This window comes from Mustelus asterias, chromosome 9 (assembly GCF_964213995.1).
Source record: "Mustelus asterias chromosome 9, sMusAst1.hap1.1, whole genome shotgun sequence".
Classification (NCBI taxonomy): domain Eukaryota; kingdom Metazoa; phylum Chordata; class Chondrichthyes; order Carcharhiniformes; family Triakidae; genus Mustelus; species Mustelus asterias.
Genome location: NC_135809.1, coordinates 117,526,777 through 117,546,504, shown reverse-complemented (window position 1 = coordinate 117,546,504; position 19,728 = coordinate 117,526,777). Strand labels below are relative to the sequence as shown.

General features: G+C 40.3%; 1 protein-coding gene across 2 annotated transcripts in view; it reads right to left on the bottom strand.

The window, feature by feature from the left end:
* Positions 1–19,728, bottom strand: part of elp4 (elongator acetyltransferase complex subunit 4) — a 263,084-nt gene that overhangs the window by 182,817 nt on the left and 60,539 nt on the right. For both annotated transcript variants that reach the window (XM_078220930.1, XM_078220932.1), the window contains exons 3-4: positions 18,394–18,515; positions 7,540–7,677 (exon numbers count right to left, since the gene is read on the bottom strand). In XM_078220930.1, coding sequence (XP_078077056.1) covers positions 7,540–7,677; positions 18,394–18,515 — 260 coding nt within the window. The remainder of the gene's footprint in view (positions 1–7,539; positions 7,678–18,393; positions 18,516–19,728) is intronic.

Below are 19,728 nucleotides of genomic sequence, written 5' to 3'. Positions count from 1 at the left end.
TGCATATCAGAAACACACACAGGATAGGACATTAGGTCTTGTGCTGTAAGATTTAAAAGTTCCTGGTCAACCTCAAATTATTCTGGAGTGGAAAAATATCTGAAAACAAATTAACAATATGCTTCTATTATGCAGTGGCTATGCAAGTGGTGTTTTTCACTAACAGAATGCTGTTGTCAGTCCAAAATGATGCTCTGCCTACGACACAACTGAGTAACATCATATATGAATTTCAGTGCCGGTGCAATACCAAGTATGTAGTCATACATCCTAACTAGACAAATCAAACTGCATGTTCCTTCAGTTGATTGTAATAGGCAATGTACAGACTGTACCCAACCAGTCCATGTGTGCAGAATTCAGAACAAAACAGACTGTAAAGATGTGATTCTATGATTGAGCAGTACTTGCTGAACAGCCCTGAGTGCGTTAAAAGCTACATCAACAACCAACTTAAGATCAGTCGCAGTCATAATGTGGCTCATTTATGCTTGCTAAAAGTAATATACATTTATGCGCAGGGACTATTTTATGCAAGAAAAAGGAACATGTTCAAGCCTTGTGCCTTTTTTGAATTACCCAGAAGTTTGGGGAGCCCTTTGTTTTCTCCATAATGCCATGGCCAGAGATGACTTGCAAACAAATCAGCACCCTTTTCTCCTAACGTCTAAATTGTTGAGATTATTTAAAACTGGCATTCTTACCTTTGTCCAGATAAATGCAAGATGAAAAGATTCAGTAACATGTCTCTCTTTTCAGCAATAAAATAACCTCAGTAATGTATAAATATTAATTTAAATTTTATTTCATGGAAAGATAATTCTTTGACTAAACTCCATTAGTAACTTGGCTGATAAAGACAGGATATGAACCAAAAACCCAAAGTGCTTAGCTTCTGAGCTGAGTTAGATAATACAAAACTGTGAGTACAGAGACTACAGTCTATGTTTCCAGAGTGGCAGACAGGAATGTCAGTCAGGGTTTCCATTCACAATGAGTGTTAACAGAGGTTCAGGAAGTAGCAGTCCTGTGTCAGATTCAGAAAGATATGGACTTGAACACAAAATCTAGGCTAAAACCCTAGCACTGTATTGAAGGAATCTTGCACTTTGTGCAACGAATTTAAACTCAGGCCCTACCTTTCCTGTCAGGTGGTTGTGAAAGTTCCTCTGATATTCATTTCGAAAGGGAGGAGAGAGTTCTCCCCAGTGCACTGATCAATTTTTATCCCTCAATCAATATCATTAAAACAGATTTTCTGGGCTTCTACATTACAACAATGATTAAACTCAAAGTACATAATTGGCAATACACCATTTCTGGTCATGAGGTTGTGAAAGGCGCTGCCTGAATCTTTCTTCTTAATCATCCAGTTCACCCAATTATAAATCTCATGGCCAGGATTCTCCCAAAAGTATTCTAAGTCTCCAATTTGCGTGAAAACGGGAGTAACTTCCACTGTTCTTTTTAAGCACGATTTTCAGAATAGATTTCCCACACGCTGTGCACTGCGGAGTCCCTAGCGGGATTCACTCTGAAAATCAGAGGGAGGGGCCTATTCCCACTGGAGAGGTGGCAGCATAGTGCTGAGCAGGCCACCACACATTCGCCGATCTGTCAACGCTGAGATCGGCACATGGACAGTGCCCCCCCCGCCATGCTGGCCTCCCGATCACTGGCCAGCTACACACCCCCCATCACTGTTCCACCGACACTCCCATCTCCCGATCGCTGGCCTCCCAGACCTCCCTTCATCAGCCCACCCTGGCCAGCCCTGGTCACTGTCCTCCCTCTGCCCGCGATTCCTGTGCAGAGTGGCAACAAGGCCTCACATCCCCCCCACCAATCGCCTCCTAAAGGCCCTGTCCCCAATAGGCTCTGCTCCCTCTGGCCCAACCCAATGGGCAACGTGAAGGTGCCCTTTGGGCATTGCCAGTTTGCCCCTGGGGCAGTGCCAGGGAGCCAGGCTGGCACTGCCCAGTGGGCACCCCCTTACCCCTGACCACCGGGGAGGGCCTCCATGGCCTCTGTTCCCTCCAGCGGGGTAGGGCTGCCTGTTCCCTGTTCGTGGGGAGCAGTATTAAACCCCGCTGGAGTGAACCACTCCTGGAAGGTTGGGAGGGGGGGGGGGTGGAGTAGAGACACTAGTGGGCCCAGAGACCTCAAGGGGGGGGGGGGGGGGGGGGGGGGGGGGGGGGGGGGGCGGAGTAGAGACACTAGTGGGCCCAGAGACCTCAGTCCCAGGCCACTAATCAAATGCAAATCCGGATTTAAATCTTGAAATCAGTTCCGTGCCAAATTCCGGTATGGAGCTGGTGACGCTACAAATCATGGCCTAGAGAAGCGCGCAGGCTGTGGCGCCCAGTGGGAGGCCCGCGAAACAGCCTCCGCTGATGTCTCCCAGCATGTTGCGCTTCTGGAGCAGTGCAGCAGGCTGGGAGAATCATCCCCACATGTTTGACAGAGTTGTGATGCACCTTCTAGTTGAATAACTCACTGGCAGTTATTGTCTAGGCTTACACAAAGTACAGAGAGGTCTTGTGGCACAGTGGGTAGGTCCCTGCCTCTGAGCCACAAGGTCAGGGTTCAAGTTCCACTCCAGGACTTGATGACCAAGGAAGAGGCGTTCATAACCTAGCTAAACGGGTTGATTAGGAACCTTTAAATTCTTCGAAAACACAATGGCACATGGTATAAGAGTGGGAGAGATTCCTGGTCAGCCATGTGATGCAAAAAAAGTTGGAGCCTCTACTATAACTACCCAAGCTCCGGACTACAGCATGCATGCAAAAAGTGTATGGTACAACAGCATCTCTGAGTGATATGCAACACACCGCCACTGCACGAGTATAGACATTAGGGCAAGGCATCAAGGCTGACTGGTGCCTGTGGAATCAACAGGCTTTTTAAGGTAACTGGCAAAATTGACAAAACTAAAATAAAGCTAATACAAGGGTGATGCATAATGTATCGATTTTAAAAACAAGAATAATACTTTTGTGTGACAAGGAATGTTCTGCCCTACTTTATATATGCATTGCTTTATAATTATTTTAATTAACAGACTGCAACATGCGAGAATAATTAATTATTTCAACAATATCTTTACAATTGTTTTATGAAGTTATTAACAATAGTGCCCAGTGAATTCACATTTGTTTAAACATTCTTGCAGCATAAATATAGAACGCAGACCCATGCCTTTCAGCAAGAAATGCTGTTGTAAACACATCCGAGGAGAGGGAATTTATTGTTGGACAAGCGATGAAACCAATTTATACAGGGGTTGTCTTTTGGTCTGTATAATCTAGTCTTTATCTGGATTACCCATCACAATGTTTTTATTGCATTCTCTGCTAGAGCTCATCTTTTCATTGTGTACATCCTAGTCTCCTTAACATTTTAGCAAGGCCCTGACTAACTGAACTTTGATCTGATGTCTTCATTCAGGAAAGCACCAGGTAGTCTATTTCAGATGCAAATCCTCACTGAGGCCCCGGTAGTGTTTTCTAAGACAGCAAAGAGAAGAAACAAGAAGTTTCCAGGGTCTACTCAGAGGATCCCAGGGCACACTGGTGTCTTTAATCCACAACGCTGTATGGATTAAGGTGGGGGATAACCTTTTTTTTAAATTCACAAGAAAGAGTATTGCTTCTACAAGCTGGGTGGAGACAGATCTTACTATAATAAAACAGTAAGCAATAAAAGCGTGGTCTGTGTCAGAGAATTGTGAATAGGCCTCGCTTTACAAATTCCCAGGCCCAGTGGGAAGCTTGCTAAGGCCTACCTGAACCAACTAAGTGTGAGTAATCTGGCTTAGTTGAATAGCTAGGGGAAAGCTTTTTTCTCCTCAGAAGTTGCAAAGTTGATCAAATTTATTTTTGGAGGCAACTACAACTTGTGCTTGTCCCCCTCATTGCTTAAGGATGGATAGACTGGTAGAGAGGAACAGGCAGAAACTGTCAGATAGCAGACTGCTGGCTTTCAGTCTACTGTCTGCTGTTAAATGTTTCTAATTGCAACACTAATGTGTTAGAAATCTCAGATTCAAGATGAACCTAGGCAGAAAATTGATTTCATGCTGTGACAGCTTATATATTGCCCAAAGTACACAAACATGTAATTGAGAGGCTTTTGCATCCCACAATTTTGTTTACAGATGAATTGCGGTTCCTTTAGTAACCTTGGAAAAAGGGACTTTTCGGTTTTTAAGAACTCCTGTAGCGTACACTACTCGTGGGCATGTTTCTGCTTGCATTATATAGCCATCTGCAAGATAATGTACAGTGTCATTGCAATAAATGCCAATGAATCATTCAGTTTCAAGGGTTATTTAAATTTAAGCCGTGACATTGCTCCTGATTTATGCAGCAATCTGTTGAAATAACTGAGACTTACAAGCATGGAAGAACTAGCTGGTGGGCCTTAAGGGGGCTATTGAGCCTGCGGTCATTTTATGTCACTTGTACGTTATCTCCACAATGATTAGATTGCTATGACAATGAAGCTGATACATTCTCAAGTGCTTTCTTTACTCATTTAGCACATGGATAAGCAAGTCAATTGCTTGATTCAGTGCTTTCCAATTGACAGATCATACTCACTCTGTCAAATCTTGTTCAACCATATTTGATTCCGTATTGGGTTCTTTTTGTCTTCTGGCAGTATTGAGATTTTTGATGAAATGAATGCAAACACACCAATATATTTTCCACGTTTTAACTCTTTGTCTATGTCAGACAACTTCCATGAGTACTAACTCATAAAATACTAACCATCCCAGAAACAAACTGAGAGATCCATCTGCATCAAGCCGCTTAAGTGCATTTATATGCACCTCTGAAGCATAGAGAAACATTAGAGGCAATTACACACTGCAGCTGCAAAAACACTCGATTTTGATTGAGCGGTTTAAATTAGTGGTGGGTTGGGCAATGATCATTATGAATTGGTTAAGGTAAATGCAATAATATGTATATTATTCAGGCAATTTGTAAAACCTTGCTTCAAAGTTAAGGAAATTAGGAACATAAAATTAATCCATCACTATCTTAAAATTCTGGTGACATTATGAACACCATTCCTTCTATTTTTCTTGGATTGGCAGGGTGATTTATTTAAGTACTCGGCTCCTTTAATGTTGTTTTGTGCAGCCATGCACACGCAGTAACTTGTAGGTGCCAACTTGTGCACGGGAATTTGTCATGTTGCTGTGTGGTTGCGGGGTTCAAGGGGAACATTGATCGTGAGGCTCAATTCCAATTATATAGATGGAGATGGTGAACGGGAGGATGAACTCCCCCATTTTATGTCACCTTAGGAGGAATTCTGCACACGTCTGTTCCCAGGCTTTAAGCATAAAGCATCACTATGAGGCACTACTGAGAGATAGTAGATCGTAGATGATTATGCAGGCCTTCCTCCTGAGAACATTAAGGATTGTGTGTCAATTAAGTGGAAAATATTTTTCCATTAACTATTCAATGTTTCAAAATGAACTTCATTAATTCAATTATCCACTTTGAAATTGCTGGAAATCTTGTGGTGTACCTAGCATCCTTCGAGTGCTCAAGTGGTGTGTGCCCCAGCATTTAATACATTAAAAAAAATTTTTATTCACTTATAAACTTGAATGAAACATTTTATTTTACTCGATAACGTACCGGTGTATTAATAGATCTGAATAAGCTGGATTATTTGGTTGAGAAAGATTTTTTTTATGTTAATACAGCAAGAAACCAAAAGCTATTTACATTTGAATAGAGCTTGTAGAAGCAGCTCTCCTCTGCTAAATATGTACCAGTAACTTCACACTGTGAAATGGACTACAGCCAAAGCAGAGCAGGGATGAAATGTGACCTTGGGAACAAATTACAAGTTTGTCTTATAAATACTATAATAAAAAAAAGTATTTTTATCACGAATTTTGCACATTTCTATAAGTTCTGCTTTGCTTTCTACAAGCTTCGAGAGATTGGGTGCATAATGGCTTTTGATATCCTGATCTATGATCTCGGAAGATTGCTTACCAATCTTATAATCTAGTTTATTTAGCCTTATTAACACAACAATGCACTGTAAAGTGAAATTAAATGATGAATTCAAATATGTGGAATACATTAACCTCTAACACTCTGACTCATTTTATCCTTAGCACTAAAAGGAATTCATTCCATTGTTGCCACACAAAGTTAGAGTGAAAGGCATCGGCATACATTTACTTGTCTCTTTCAACTTTTCCTCAATAGAGAATCCCAAGTGTAGAATATGGATTTCCTAACAGGCTGGCTCCGAATCAACTTCAAACTTCATCTGGTTAGAATTAGCAACTATAAAATAGTTACATGACTTCTTTACCAATGGGGTTGGTGGGCACTATCAAAGAGTTTTGCACCAGTGCACATCTGATCAATTGTACCAGAGTGCTCTCTTGTTTAGAAAACATTTTAAAGTGATAAGAACTTGGTGCTCAAGGAAAAAATTGTTCTGGTCATAGCTGCAATAATAAACAATGACAAGTGAGTAAAACTCCCTACCGATGATCCAAATAGTTTTTAAAAATTTGAGCTATACAGGTCAGAAGATTAACGGTTCAAATTTCTAGTCTTTGCTGACTTTGCTGATCATTTTTTAGATTCATTCATGGGATATTAGTGCTTCTGGCACTGGCATTTGTTTTCCTTGAGAAGCTGGTGGTGAACCGTGTCCTTAAGCCCCTGCATTCCTTGTGGTTTAGGTACTTTCACAGTGCTGTTAGGGAGAAAAATATAGCCAGATTTGGAAGGGAAATATTTACCTGAAGTTTTCCCCCTTTTGGTCTCATGTTTGCTAACAATTGGTCCTTCCCAGGAAGACAAGACTGGGCTCAGCTATAATGATCTGCCCCCACCAACACTCACTATGTCATCGGATCACGTATTAAGATTAGTCAACTGATTAAGACAATAGAAAGAAGAGTGAGTTGTTGGTGTTGTTGGGACAGTACTACAGCAACAGTCAACGTATTTTCGATGGGCTAAAACCTGCACCATGAAAATAAAGCACATTTTCTACAGATCATGTGGAATTGACCATTTCCATTATTGTTTCATAGCTTTCCAAATCAACAACTTCACAAGGAACCTGATTCCCAGTTATAATGGTCTGACTGGCTTCACATTTCAAATAGTTGACAGCAGGTCCCACAGAAAATACAATCAGGTCCCTTTAAAATTTTACTGCAATCTTTAAAATGATTAAGTCACAGAATAACATTATTCATCTTTAAGGTTATTCAGAGAGAAGAATCAGATATAGAGAAAACAATTTATGTATGTTTTAAAGAAAAGCCAATCGCCACATAAAAAGGTTACTTAAAATTAAAACAGTGCAAAGCCATAAAAGTGCAAATGTAAAAAAATAAACCAGAAGATAAATCAATTTGCAATTTCCACTTATGTTTCTATATTTTCATGGTAAAGGCATGTCTTGTAGACTTTATCAAAGTTATTTTTTGATTAATTTTGCATGGTTATGCTTTAAAGAAAGGCAGGATTATACCTGTATTTTGGGCAAGTTCTGGTATCGCCACGCTATTGTCATGGAATTCTGGGATGCAGTGGTAGCGGTATTGTCTTCTGTCCCTTTGATAGCTTCATTGATCTCTATTACATCATCAAGCAAGGGTGCAGGAAGCTCCTATTCACATCAAAATGAGAATGATTTAATTTCGAAGGATATATATTTTGAGACACAATACACATAAAACACTGACATGTTCAGTAATGTAAACTGAAAAAGCTCCAAGGGAGAAAAAGCTGCAATTGGAAATCAAAGTAAATTTTTCCAGAACTTGAAACTGAGGGTGTAGAATGAGGTCAAAGTCCGATAATTCACGACCAAACTGTGTGCACAATTTCAAGATCCTTCTATTAATGGTTTGGATATTTAATGTCAATGAATAAACCATTATTTATTCAGAAATGAAAAATCTACATGGCATGAAAATTGTGTTTCTTTTCCACACAAAAACAATATGTAAAACTGGTGCAGATACTTTATTTTGGAATTTGAGAGAAAAAAGGTGACATATTGGCTTAAATTTCTGTGTCTTGTAATTCGAAATAGTCCAAAGAAGTTCTTTCATCCTAAGAAAGCAAGCTATTGTCTTCAAAGTAACACAAATTAACACCTGCAATGTTTTTCAGGCAGTGTTATCTTCATTAAGCTTGATTATCCAAATGCCAATCAGTGATCTTTGCAGATCACTTTTCTGGCAAAGATCATTAGGGCAATTCCTACTTAAGCACTCACCTAACTCCCAGGGCTGGTCATTGTTTCAGCTTTTGCTATTGACATAATGAGTGACACCTGTTGCTGTCTCCTTGTAGTGCATCAGCACTATACAACATTTGCAGAAAGAAATCTCAAGAGTGGATAAACTATTTCACACCAGTCACCTTTAATATGACAATAAGAATGAATCCAGCATCCCCTCTGACATTACAACTTTGTACAAATTCATCTGTGATAATATATTTGCACTGACAAAGCACGACTTAATTGGGTACGTTCCTCTACTATCTGAATGACATATCTTAATGAAAAATAAATCACATACATAGAGTTAAGTAAAACAGCAAAAAAAATGAAATGATGTTGTTGACAGAAAACAATTTCTTGGACTAATAATTATAATAACAACCATTGCACTTTAAAAATAATTGCATAAACTGCTTTGAGGCATTTTGAACTGACATGATGTATAAATGCTTCTGTATTGCTGAAAAACAGAGACATGCTATCAAAGCTTTTCATCTTGCATTCACCAAGACAGCTCACAAGATAAAGCAACAGTAAAGGGAATAACAATTTATATTGCATGAGAAGAGAGTGCTGATTGACCAGCAAGCAAACTCCAATTGAAAGAGTCGCTGCCATGGAGAGTGCAACAGAGAATAGTCAACTGCCAAGTCCTTGTACAAATTCAATCCAGGCAGGTCAACTGATTGGTCAAGGTATTCCTACAGGAAATAAACTACATAATGGCCATTCCTCAAACCTTTGTTGAGTTGAAAAAAGCGCAATGCACGGACATATTCCTTCTGTCTGCAAAGGACAGGGCACTGTGTGAGAATATATGTAGCTTCCAGATTTGTGAGTGAGCCACACTGCAAGCCCAAATGATAATCTTAAAGTGATTTTCAGTGTAATCTTAGCACAATCAGGATTGTTTAGCAAGTGTTGTCAGATTGTGGAATCACATATAATGTTGGACACTATGGCCCTGATTTTACCGGCATAGCCGCCTGAGGTTCGTAAGAGCGCGCCTGAGGCCAACAGGGAATGCCATTCTGTGAGTCTCGCCCGCCCCGATTTCGGGGTTGCCGTGTTGGTAAAATCAGGGCCTATGTTTTGAGATTTGCAAGCACAGGCTGGTAAGGTATGGTTTGCCTGTTGCAAACAGTTGAAGGGACATGCTGTTTGACATGATCTGCCAGTCATTGGGACATGTGGTGTTCTGCAGGATGCTGCTGTCAAGTCAAAAAGACGTTCTGCCTATCATAGTGTTGTGGTGTATGCATTTGTATGGCTGTGATACCAGGTATGTAGGCCATACGTCCCAATGATTGGCATTTGAAACAGCACATCCCTTCGGCTGTTCGCAACAGGTAAAGTACTGACTGTACCCAAACCAGCCCTTGCTTACAAAACTCAACAATAAGGGTGGGATTTTCCAGCCACGCTCACCCCAAGACCAGAAAGTCCTGCATGAGGTCAACGGATCTTTGCATGGTCCTGTGCCACCCGCTATGATTCCCATGGTGGGCAGATGGGAAAATTCTGCCCATACCGTCCAACATTAGATGCGATTCCACAATTGGACAGCACTTGCTAAACAAGGCTGATTTTAAGAATTACACTGAAAACCAATTCAAGAATATCAGCTAGGTTTGCCATGTGGCTCACTTAAGCATGATAGAAGCCACATGTATTCTCACACAGGGCCTGTCCTTCCTCGACCTAAGGATCCACACATGCACCTTTCCCAACTAAACAAGGCTCGGGGGACAGCCATTCACAGTGGTTCATTCCCTATGCCAGAGCCTTGACCCATCAGAGTCGACTTGCCTGGTTTGACTTGGAACTTGGGCATGGCAGCTGACTTTCCATGGCTGCACCTCTACTCATCGAAATCTACTTATTGGAGAGACAGCTTTCCCTTCTTATGCGTTATAAATTTTTGTTCCCTTTATTGTTGGTTCATCTAGTGAGTTGTCCTGATGAGTGCAAGACAAAAAGCTTTGATAGCGTGTCTTTTTTTAAAGCAAATTTCAAGTTTTGCACAAACAACTATATTAACACTTCTATGTTTCAAGCAGCATAACTAGTAAAAAGCATTAAAATATTAAAATAAGTTAGTCAACAAAACTCTGAAAAAAACCTCAGAAAAAAAGAATATAAATTAGATATTTAATTAATTGCTTTAGGCTGCAGTTATTCTGGTACTTTTACAGCCATGCAAAAGGGTTTTGGCAAAAGTGATTTTGTAACAGCATAACCGGATCCCAATGTACCAAAGCCAATCAATAAAGACCTCTCTTCCAGCTCACAGGGGAGCTGTGTCATGTCATTTGGGCATGGCACCACGTGAAGTACAATTGCAATGAGAAGCTGGACTTAAAAAAAGCTCAGGCAGTTTACTGAACCTCCAAGGCACTCTAAAACTTACTTTTGACAAAGTATGATGTGTAATCTGCAATATCTCCAACTGAGATTTGCACATTCTAGCTGATGGTCTGAGACCAACAATGTAATATAAGATGCAGACCTAATTTTGCAATTACCTTACTTGAATCTAAATTCATACAGTAACCTGCTTACATCATTTTGTTTTGACAGAAGGAAATCACAGCCATTGTTACAATCTGACCTTTCTTACAAGCTGAATTCTCCAGAGTATAATAAAACCCAAGGTACCCCCATCCCACAGTTAATGAGGCTTAACCTCACACCCTTCTAAGCTAGCTTAATTGCTCATGCATTAAGCCAAGTAAAGACATCACATAGCATTCTATTCTATTTACAATAAAAGAGAAAAGACTTAGATTATGTAGGAGCTAAACTTCGATCATTGGCTCATCAGTTAGGGTAATCCATACTTCATAAGAAGCACTACTGAGAAAAGCACTTTCATCCTCACAGCCATCCACTTTTAGTTTTTGAGTAATGAATGTGTAGAAGACCTTTGAATTACCAGTCAATTTGGACAACAGTCTTGTAAAAATTGCAATTAATCAAATTGGGTGAGATTCAAAGTAAGTGCTAACTTCTTAAGGGGTAAACTCAATAAATATGTTTACTGATCTGTAATATAGTGAATTTTAGTACTGTGTTGGTTTGTGACCACCTGTCTGAATTCCTTCTTCCAGTCCAAAATAATACATACCTATCTATAATAAAATTTTAAAAGTTTTACGCATCACAGGTATCAAATTTTTCCATAATAAGTTTTTTGTCATTCATTTTAGAACAGGCACTTGTAATCAAAAAGGATAATCCCTGCGAAACAAGAGTGATTGTACTTAATTTGCTGCAAGCATTTTAGGATGGCCTTAGGTCGTGAAAGGTACTATATAAATGTAAGTCTATCTTTCCTACAGCACTGTAGGAAATAACAAGGAACACCTGGGACAATTCTTCATTGATGGATTCTAAAATAAGTTACAAAGAGTCACAAAAGGTATATGGAATAGGCTCCGAGTTGTTGGACGAGGATTTAAGATAATAGCCCAATTTCAGTTGATGGAGAAGTGACAACACTGGGTGCTGATCTCAAAGGAAGTTGCTTACAGAGACCTAGTGATTCACAGAGCAGAGATTTTTCCATTCCTCACTTTTGTTTGAATCTGGCACCAAGCGAAACATAGAAACTCGGAGTAATCCACTCGGCCCTTTGAGCCTGCACCCCACCATTCACTACGATTGTGGCTGATCCTTGATCTCAATGCCAATTCCTGCTTCCTCCCATAACCCTTGATGCCATTAAAATCTAAAAAAAAATCTATTTCTTTCTTGAATACAGTCAGTGACCTGGCCGTCACAGCCTTCTGTGGTAGAGAATTCCACGGATTCACTACTCTTTGGGTGCAGAAATATTTCCTCATCTCAGTGCTAAGTGGGCAGCACGGTGGTACAGTGGTTAGCACTCTAAACCAGTAACCCCACATATTTACCCTGCTAATCCCTCTGACACTAAAGGGCAATTCAGCATGGCCAGTCAACCTAACCCGCACATCTTTAGAATGGAGAGAATCTCCTGGTATTCAGCAACAGTGATGGCATCAAACAGGGTAAGCAGCCAATAAGACTGAAGTATTCACATAGGAAGTAAAAAGCTCCAACACAAAAGCATTATACTGCAAATCCCGGAAATCTGAAATAAAATCAGAAAATGCTGGAAATACTCAGGTCAGGTAGCATTTGGTGAAAGAAACAGAGTTAAAGTTTCAGATCGATGGCATCAGAACTGAGGAAAAATAGAAATGTAATCGGTTTTGAGCAAGTAAAAGGAGAGGGAAGAACAAAAGTAAAGGCTGTCAACGGGGTGGAGTGCAGGAGAGATTAAATAAGGTTTCATGGTACGAAACGCAAAAGGAATGGTAATAGGTAAAGCAAAGAAACAAAAGATGTGACAAGCAAAGTGTGAATGCTCATAGCAGCTGTCCGAATGCAACATGTAGGAACCAAGAGAAAAAAATGAGACAAAGCTGAACCAGCAAAAACACATGAAATAAAATGGAGGCAGAAGTTTGGTCTAAAATTGTTGAACTCAATGTTGAGTCCAAGAGGCTATACAATGCTGAGCCAAAATAAATCCTGCTCCTCAAGCTAGTACTGTGCTTCAGTGGAACACTCTAGACCTGTAGTTTTCAAACTCTTTTCCTGGCAACCCACTTTTACAAAATGGTTGCCCCTCACAACCCTGCAGTACTACTGCTACAGTCGCAATCTAAACGGGATTTATTGTACATTTAAAAATACACCTTATTACATATCCCTTTCATAAAGTGAAAATATTTTGAATTTGTCAGATAATACTAAGCTTTTCCCCCTCATGCTGGCTATGTAATCATCTGAGTTGAGAGATCCTCATTGTCATACTGCCATCAACAAATTGAGAAGGGCCACAGAACATCTCGCGATATTTTGAACACATCGATCAGATCATTTCTCTGACCACTGAAATGCATTTAGGGTCATAGAGGTTTACAGCATGGAAACAGGCCCTTTGGCCCAATTTGTCCATGCTGTCCCATTTCTATCACTAAGTTAGTCCCAACTGCCCGCATTTGGCCCATATCCCTCTATACCCAACCTCTAACTGTCTAAATGCTTCTTAAAAAGACAAAAAATTGTACCCACCTCCACTACTGCCTCTGGCAGCTCGTTCCAGACACCCACCATCCTCTGAGGGGATCTCACAATGTTTTGAACACATCGCGCACTGTTTTGAGCAGGACCACAGAACACCAACACCTCTACTTTCTCAGGATACTAAGGACATTCGGCATGTCCACTACGACTCTCACCAAACTTTACAGATGCGCCATAGAAAGCATTCTTTCTGGTTGTATCACGTCTTGGTATAGCTCCCGTTTTGTCCAAGACTGCAATAAACTACAAAGGGTCGTGAACGAAGCCCAGTCCATCTCACAAATCAGCCTCCCATCCATTAACACTGTCTACACTTCCCACTGCCTCGGAAAAGTAGCCAGCATAATCAAGGACCCCACCCACCCCGGACATTCTCTCTTCCACCTTCTTCTGTTAGGAAAAAGGTACAAAAGTCTGAGGACATGTACCAGCCGACTCAAGAACAGCTTCTTCCCTGCTGCCAGACTTTTGAATGGACCTACCTTGCATTAAGTTGGTTTTTCTCTACACTCTAGCTATGACTGCAACACTATATTCTGCACTCTCTCCTTTCCTTCTCAATGTGGGGTATGCTTTGTCCGGATAGCACGCAAGAAACAATATGTTTCACTGTATATCAATACATGTGACAATAGCAAATCAAATTATCCTGCTTTTCTTATGAAAAGGACCACAGAACATCCTGCTTTTTTATAAAAACAGGATACCCAGTGACCCATTTTCAACATCCCCCAACCCACAAGTGGGTCGTGACCCCCCACTTTGAAAAAGCCTGATCTAGACCTCCAGGAACAGAAAGCTCAGGATAAAAGAAAGGTGGAGAATTGAAATGATGAGTGACAGAAAGTTCAGGGTCATGTTTGCGGAATGAACGGACGTATTCGCAAAGCAGTCACCCAGTCTGTTTTTGGTCTCCCCTGTGTAGAGCAGACCATATCACAAACAGCGAACACAGTATGCTAAATTTAAAGAACCACAAGTAAATCATTGTTTCACTTGGAATGAGTGATTGGAATTTTGGATGGTGACAAGAGAGTCAATAAAATGACAGGTCTTGCATCCCCTGTACTAGTATGGTTAAGTGCTATAAGAAAGAGAGGAGGGGGGGCTGGTTTGGGGGTGGCTGAGGAGTGGGCCAGGGTTTCGTGGTGGCAGCGATCCCTTCTGAAGCCTTGGTTGAGAGAAAGGAAGACATATTGAAAGCCTGAATATGGAAGGTTGCATTGTGTGGACACATTTGAAAAAGACACTAGGAGAATGGAAGACAGTACTTACAGGAAGCAGGGTAGCTATGGGCTTTTGATGAATATTAGTTGATATTGGCCTATCCACAGAAATGGAGACAAGAGTAGTTCAGGGAGAGAAGTCAGTGAGAGGAAGATGGAAATTGGACGACTAGGAAGGAGTACGAATATAGTCATCAATGTACCTGAAAAAAGATGCAGGAGGAGGTGAGAGTAGGATTGGATTAAGGACTGCTCCACATATCAAACAAAAGCAGGCATAGCTAGGACGTAGAAGGAAGTAAGTGGAGTTGAAGGAGAAATTGTTCAATGCGAGAACAAGTTCAACCAGATGGAGAAGAGTGGTGGTAGATGGTGTCTGGTTGGGCTTCTGCTCAAGGAATAAGCGGAGAGCTCTCAGGTTGTCCTGGTGGGAGATAGTGGTGTAGGTGATTGGACATTCATGATGAAGAGAAGACAATTCGAGTGAGAAAATGGGAAAATGTTGTAGCAACAATGGAAGAGTCTAGGGTTCCAAGAAATAAGTTGTGGGGTAAGAAAAGGTTAAAATAATGGGTCAACCAGGGGAGTTTTATTTATGGATTTTGGAAAAGAGGTAGTAGTGGGCTAATCGGGGTTGTGTGTCTATGAGTTTGAAGGCTTCGGAGCAAAATCTTCAGACGATATCAGGTCAGTGACAGCCCTGGATGCAATAGCTTGGTGTTTGGTAATGGAGTCATGGTCTAGGTTGAGGAGAGAAAAAGTGTCAGAGAGGTGGTGTCAAGCCCTTGGTAAGTCAGTAATCCATACAACAATTCCACTTGTGTCAGCAGATTTAATGGCAATGTAAGGGTATGGCTTGAGAGAACAGAGTTCAGAGGGAAATAGATTTGATGACAGAGTAGAGCAGAGAAATTAAGATGGCCAAAATCATACTAGCAGTTCGAATGAAAAGATCTAGAGAAGCTAAGAGGCCAGAGGGAGGGTTCCAGGTGGAGGGAGAACATTGGAGATGGGTAAAGGGTCTGCTAAGCTGAAGGAAGACTCCTGGCCAAAGAGGTTGGCGTAGAGGCAGAGGCAACTGAAGAGGAGTTCAGCATCCTGCCCAGCTCAAAGTTAATTGATGTGCTGGTGTAAGAGGATGAAGCTATGCTGAGGACAAAGTGTAAAGCATCAGTGAGGGGAAGATCTGATGGTATAATGAATACACAACAAGAGGTGAGATTCAAGGAACAGATAGGGTTGGAGAAAAGAGAAAAAGGATCTGGTGAGATGCTGGTGCCCAAGTATTGGTGAAGCTTTTGATTCTTTACACTTAAGAATAGAAAGTTTTTGTTAAAGCTCTCCTTTCAACAACCTTCCACATAGCACTTCTGATATCCTTCCTTTTTTCAACTGAAGATTCCCTTCACTTTAGCTCGCAGGGCCCTCCATAATGTCCAAACTATTTCATGCACTTCTGTTTACCCTTTCTCTCTCCTTCCATCTCATATTCATGATGGTGTTCCCTTTGTTCTCATTTTCCACCTCACCAACCTCCACATTCAACAGATCATCCTCTGTCCTTTCCGCCACCTCCAGTATGATGTATCCATGGCTTGCGGCATGGTCTCCTCCACATTGGAGACACCAAATGCAGACCGGTTGATAGCTTTGTGGAGCACTTTTGTTCAGTTCGCAAGCATGACCCTCAGCTTCCTGGTGTTTCTCAATACAATGCTCCGCCATGCTCCCACTCTGACCTACCTGACCTTAATTTGTTAGTGTTTCAATGAAATTCAATGTAAACTTGACAGCAGAACTCATCTTTTGACTGGCACTCTGTAACCTTCTGGACTCAACACCGAGTTCAACAATTTTAGACAACAATCTCTCCTTCCATTTTATTTCATTCTTTTTCTGGGTCGATTTTGTCTTCTTTCTTTATTCCGTCATGTTGCATTCAGAAGGCTGTATCTGATACTATGTCATCTCTCCTGCCTTCCATCCTATCACCGACTTTCCCTTTTGTGTTTCCTTCCCTACCAACCTGCTCAAAACCTATTACACTTCTATTTTTCCCTCAGTTCTGATAAAGAGTCATCAACTTCAAACGTCATTTGTTTCTCCACCAAGATGCTACCTCACCTGCTGAGTATTCCCTGCATTTTCTATTTTTAGTTTAGTAAAAAGCACAGATTATATGTCACTATTTAGTTATTTTACAGAAAGCAAAATAAAGATTGGGATATACAAATTGTATTAAAATTGTACATAAAATTGAATGAATAAAAATCTATGAAAATTTTTGTAGTAATGGAGAAATTTGACATTCCATAAATATTAAATTATTGTTTTATGGCCAGTGATATCTTCAGCAATAATTAATCTGCACAGATGTACAACAATTTGGAACACTTTAGGCGGGGAACCAACAGACCACACACAACCAATATTCCCTTTAAGATGTACACAGATGTGTTTGTGCAGTAAACCTAAATAGACCGTGTGCTGCAACATTGTTTAGCAATTTGTCAAAAACCTAATTTCACTTCGTTCAAAGTGTAATGTTTTTCAAGGGTTTTACAACAAGACTAAAAGTATAAAAGGGTAAGCAGTCATCAGTTCTGTGATTTCTATCTGATTACACAATGGAGATTTCAACAGCATAGCCTATGAAGAAGCAGAGGCACTATGGCAGTAACTTGTGGACTTCTGTATTTAAGTCCACCTATGCGGATTCCATAAGTTGCTGTCACTTTTAGAGTAATGATGGTGAACACTGATGGTTTCACCACCATTCCAGGTCAATGCGATACAAGACCAAGGACATTACTAATGTGATTGGACTCCACTATAAAAAGATTGACAGGCTTTATGAAGAACTACATGTATATTTAAACATCATGTTCATTTTTTCACGATTACAATCAAACTTTCTTTCTATTAAAAGAAGGGAAATACTAGAATCCCTACAGTGCAGAAGGTGGCCATTTGGCCCATCGAGTCTGCATTGACTCTCCAACAGAGTATCTTATCCAGGTTCTATCCCTGTAACCCCACGTATTTACCCTGCTAATCCCCCTAACCTGGACATCTTTGCACTGTGGGAAGAAACCGGAGCACCGGGATGCTACCACGCCGCCACGGGAGAATGTGCAAACTCCACCCAGACAGTCACCCAAGACTGGAAGTGAAGCTGGGTCCCTGGCATGGTGAGGCAGCTGTGCTACTGTGCCACATGACTGCAAGTTTCAAACAAATACCAATCGTGATTGAGCAGAGACTGAGGAATAACTAATTGGGTATTTGGGATGTTGCAATCTTAAAAATCATTCCCAAACATCACAACATAATAGGAAATCTGAACCTCCCCAGCCCTCACCCCTCCCTACTCCAGGAATTAAGTTCTCTACTCCCTTTCTTATGCCCCTATTTTATCACTCTAGAAAGTATTATTGCAAAAATGCATCACAAAAGTCAGTTCCAGCTGCAACCTGGTCATTTTATTTTGTGATATTTAAGTTTCTTTTGTAATTTAACAACTCATGCATCTCTGTTTCCCTAATATCCCCATTAATGAGGAATGAAAGTTTTGGCTATCAGCATCTTGTATCCTTCCTGATGATGTGCCAAAAGAAAAATGTATCCAAATCAGCTGAGGTGTTTCAAGGATATCAAGTGACTGTAATAATCAATACTTCAGAGACAAAACAGTGTCTCACAATAATTGAAGCAAAATACATTCCAACAATATCTTTATCAAAAACGGTACCTGCAATAAATCCTCCGGATGATCTCTGGCAGATGCTATGAAAAGAGAATGCCCGCAAACAATACCTTCTGCTACAAAATATTTCAGCAACATCCGTGAGTAGCTTTCATACTTATCCTCCTCTGCAAAAATAACCACAAATAGCAATTTGCTGAATATTAACAGATAAAAATTCAAATAAATAAGACAGGATAATTAGCTACGTATTAAAATTCTAAGTATTTCTGTGCGGAAACACCGCATAATTCCTTGCTAAACTATCCCCATCTTGGGGCTTCTAATTTCTTTACGGCATACAGTTTAAGATCAATTTATCTGGAAACAATTGTCAAAGATTTGTTCTGTACCTGGTAATATGTCCTCAGGTTCATGAGTTTTAAATGTTTCACCTTAATTAGGCTAATTCAAAAGGTCTGACAGCTAACAGAAGGTGGTCTTGTAACAAAGCTGATCCCGCTTACATCTTTAAGGAATAGATTTAGCATTTAATACTAGCCAAGCTGGTTGGTAGGCAGTGAACCATGTTCTTTGTAAAGCCGACCCTGTCAGTAACATGCCTGTGTTAAAATTTTAATTGATATCATGAAATTACTTCTAATTTCATATCTACAAATAGTTTTGTTCTCAGAATTAAGTCATACCAAACCCACCAGCATTTAACACACTATTTATACATGAAGTGATGACATCATTTCCCTACTTTTTTTATGCAGTTGACAGTGGATTTGAAGAGGGAAAGAAGTTTCATAGCATGATCACCAAAATCTGATTAAGTTTGCATTTAAAATTTGCAAGTATTTCTATTCTTTATCATCTCATTTACTTAACCCAACGTACGGTACAAACTCACTTCTTTGTGAGTTATCAGGTCAGTCCATTTGTGGAATATAAATTGTATCCCACTGTTCATTAGATATGCTCCATTTAACTTTCATTACAGCAGCAAATGTCTTTTGTTAATTTAATACACAGATATACACATATGGAAAACGTACAAATTTATTGTGCGAAATGTTAGACTGTAGATCACAAACACTTACCCAGAACACACTTATTTTAGGGCACTCGGAATAAGCTAAAAACAGATTTTTCCCCCCCCCTTTGCGTGACAGAACACTGCTCTGCATTCAAAAGGTTAACAATCAACTGGAAGTCAATCTTTTAAAAAACTCCACAAAAACGCACTGACAATATTTTTGATGACTGTCAGCAGCTTCTGTAAAGAAAATGACAGCTCTACAATTTGTCATTTTTTGAATTGTCTATTAGTAATTGAATTTTAAAAAAAGGTTTAATGACCTAGAAATCAGAGGACCACATAAGCCCCCAGATGGC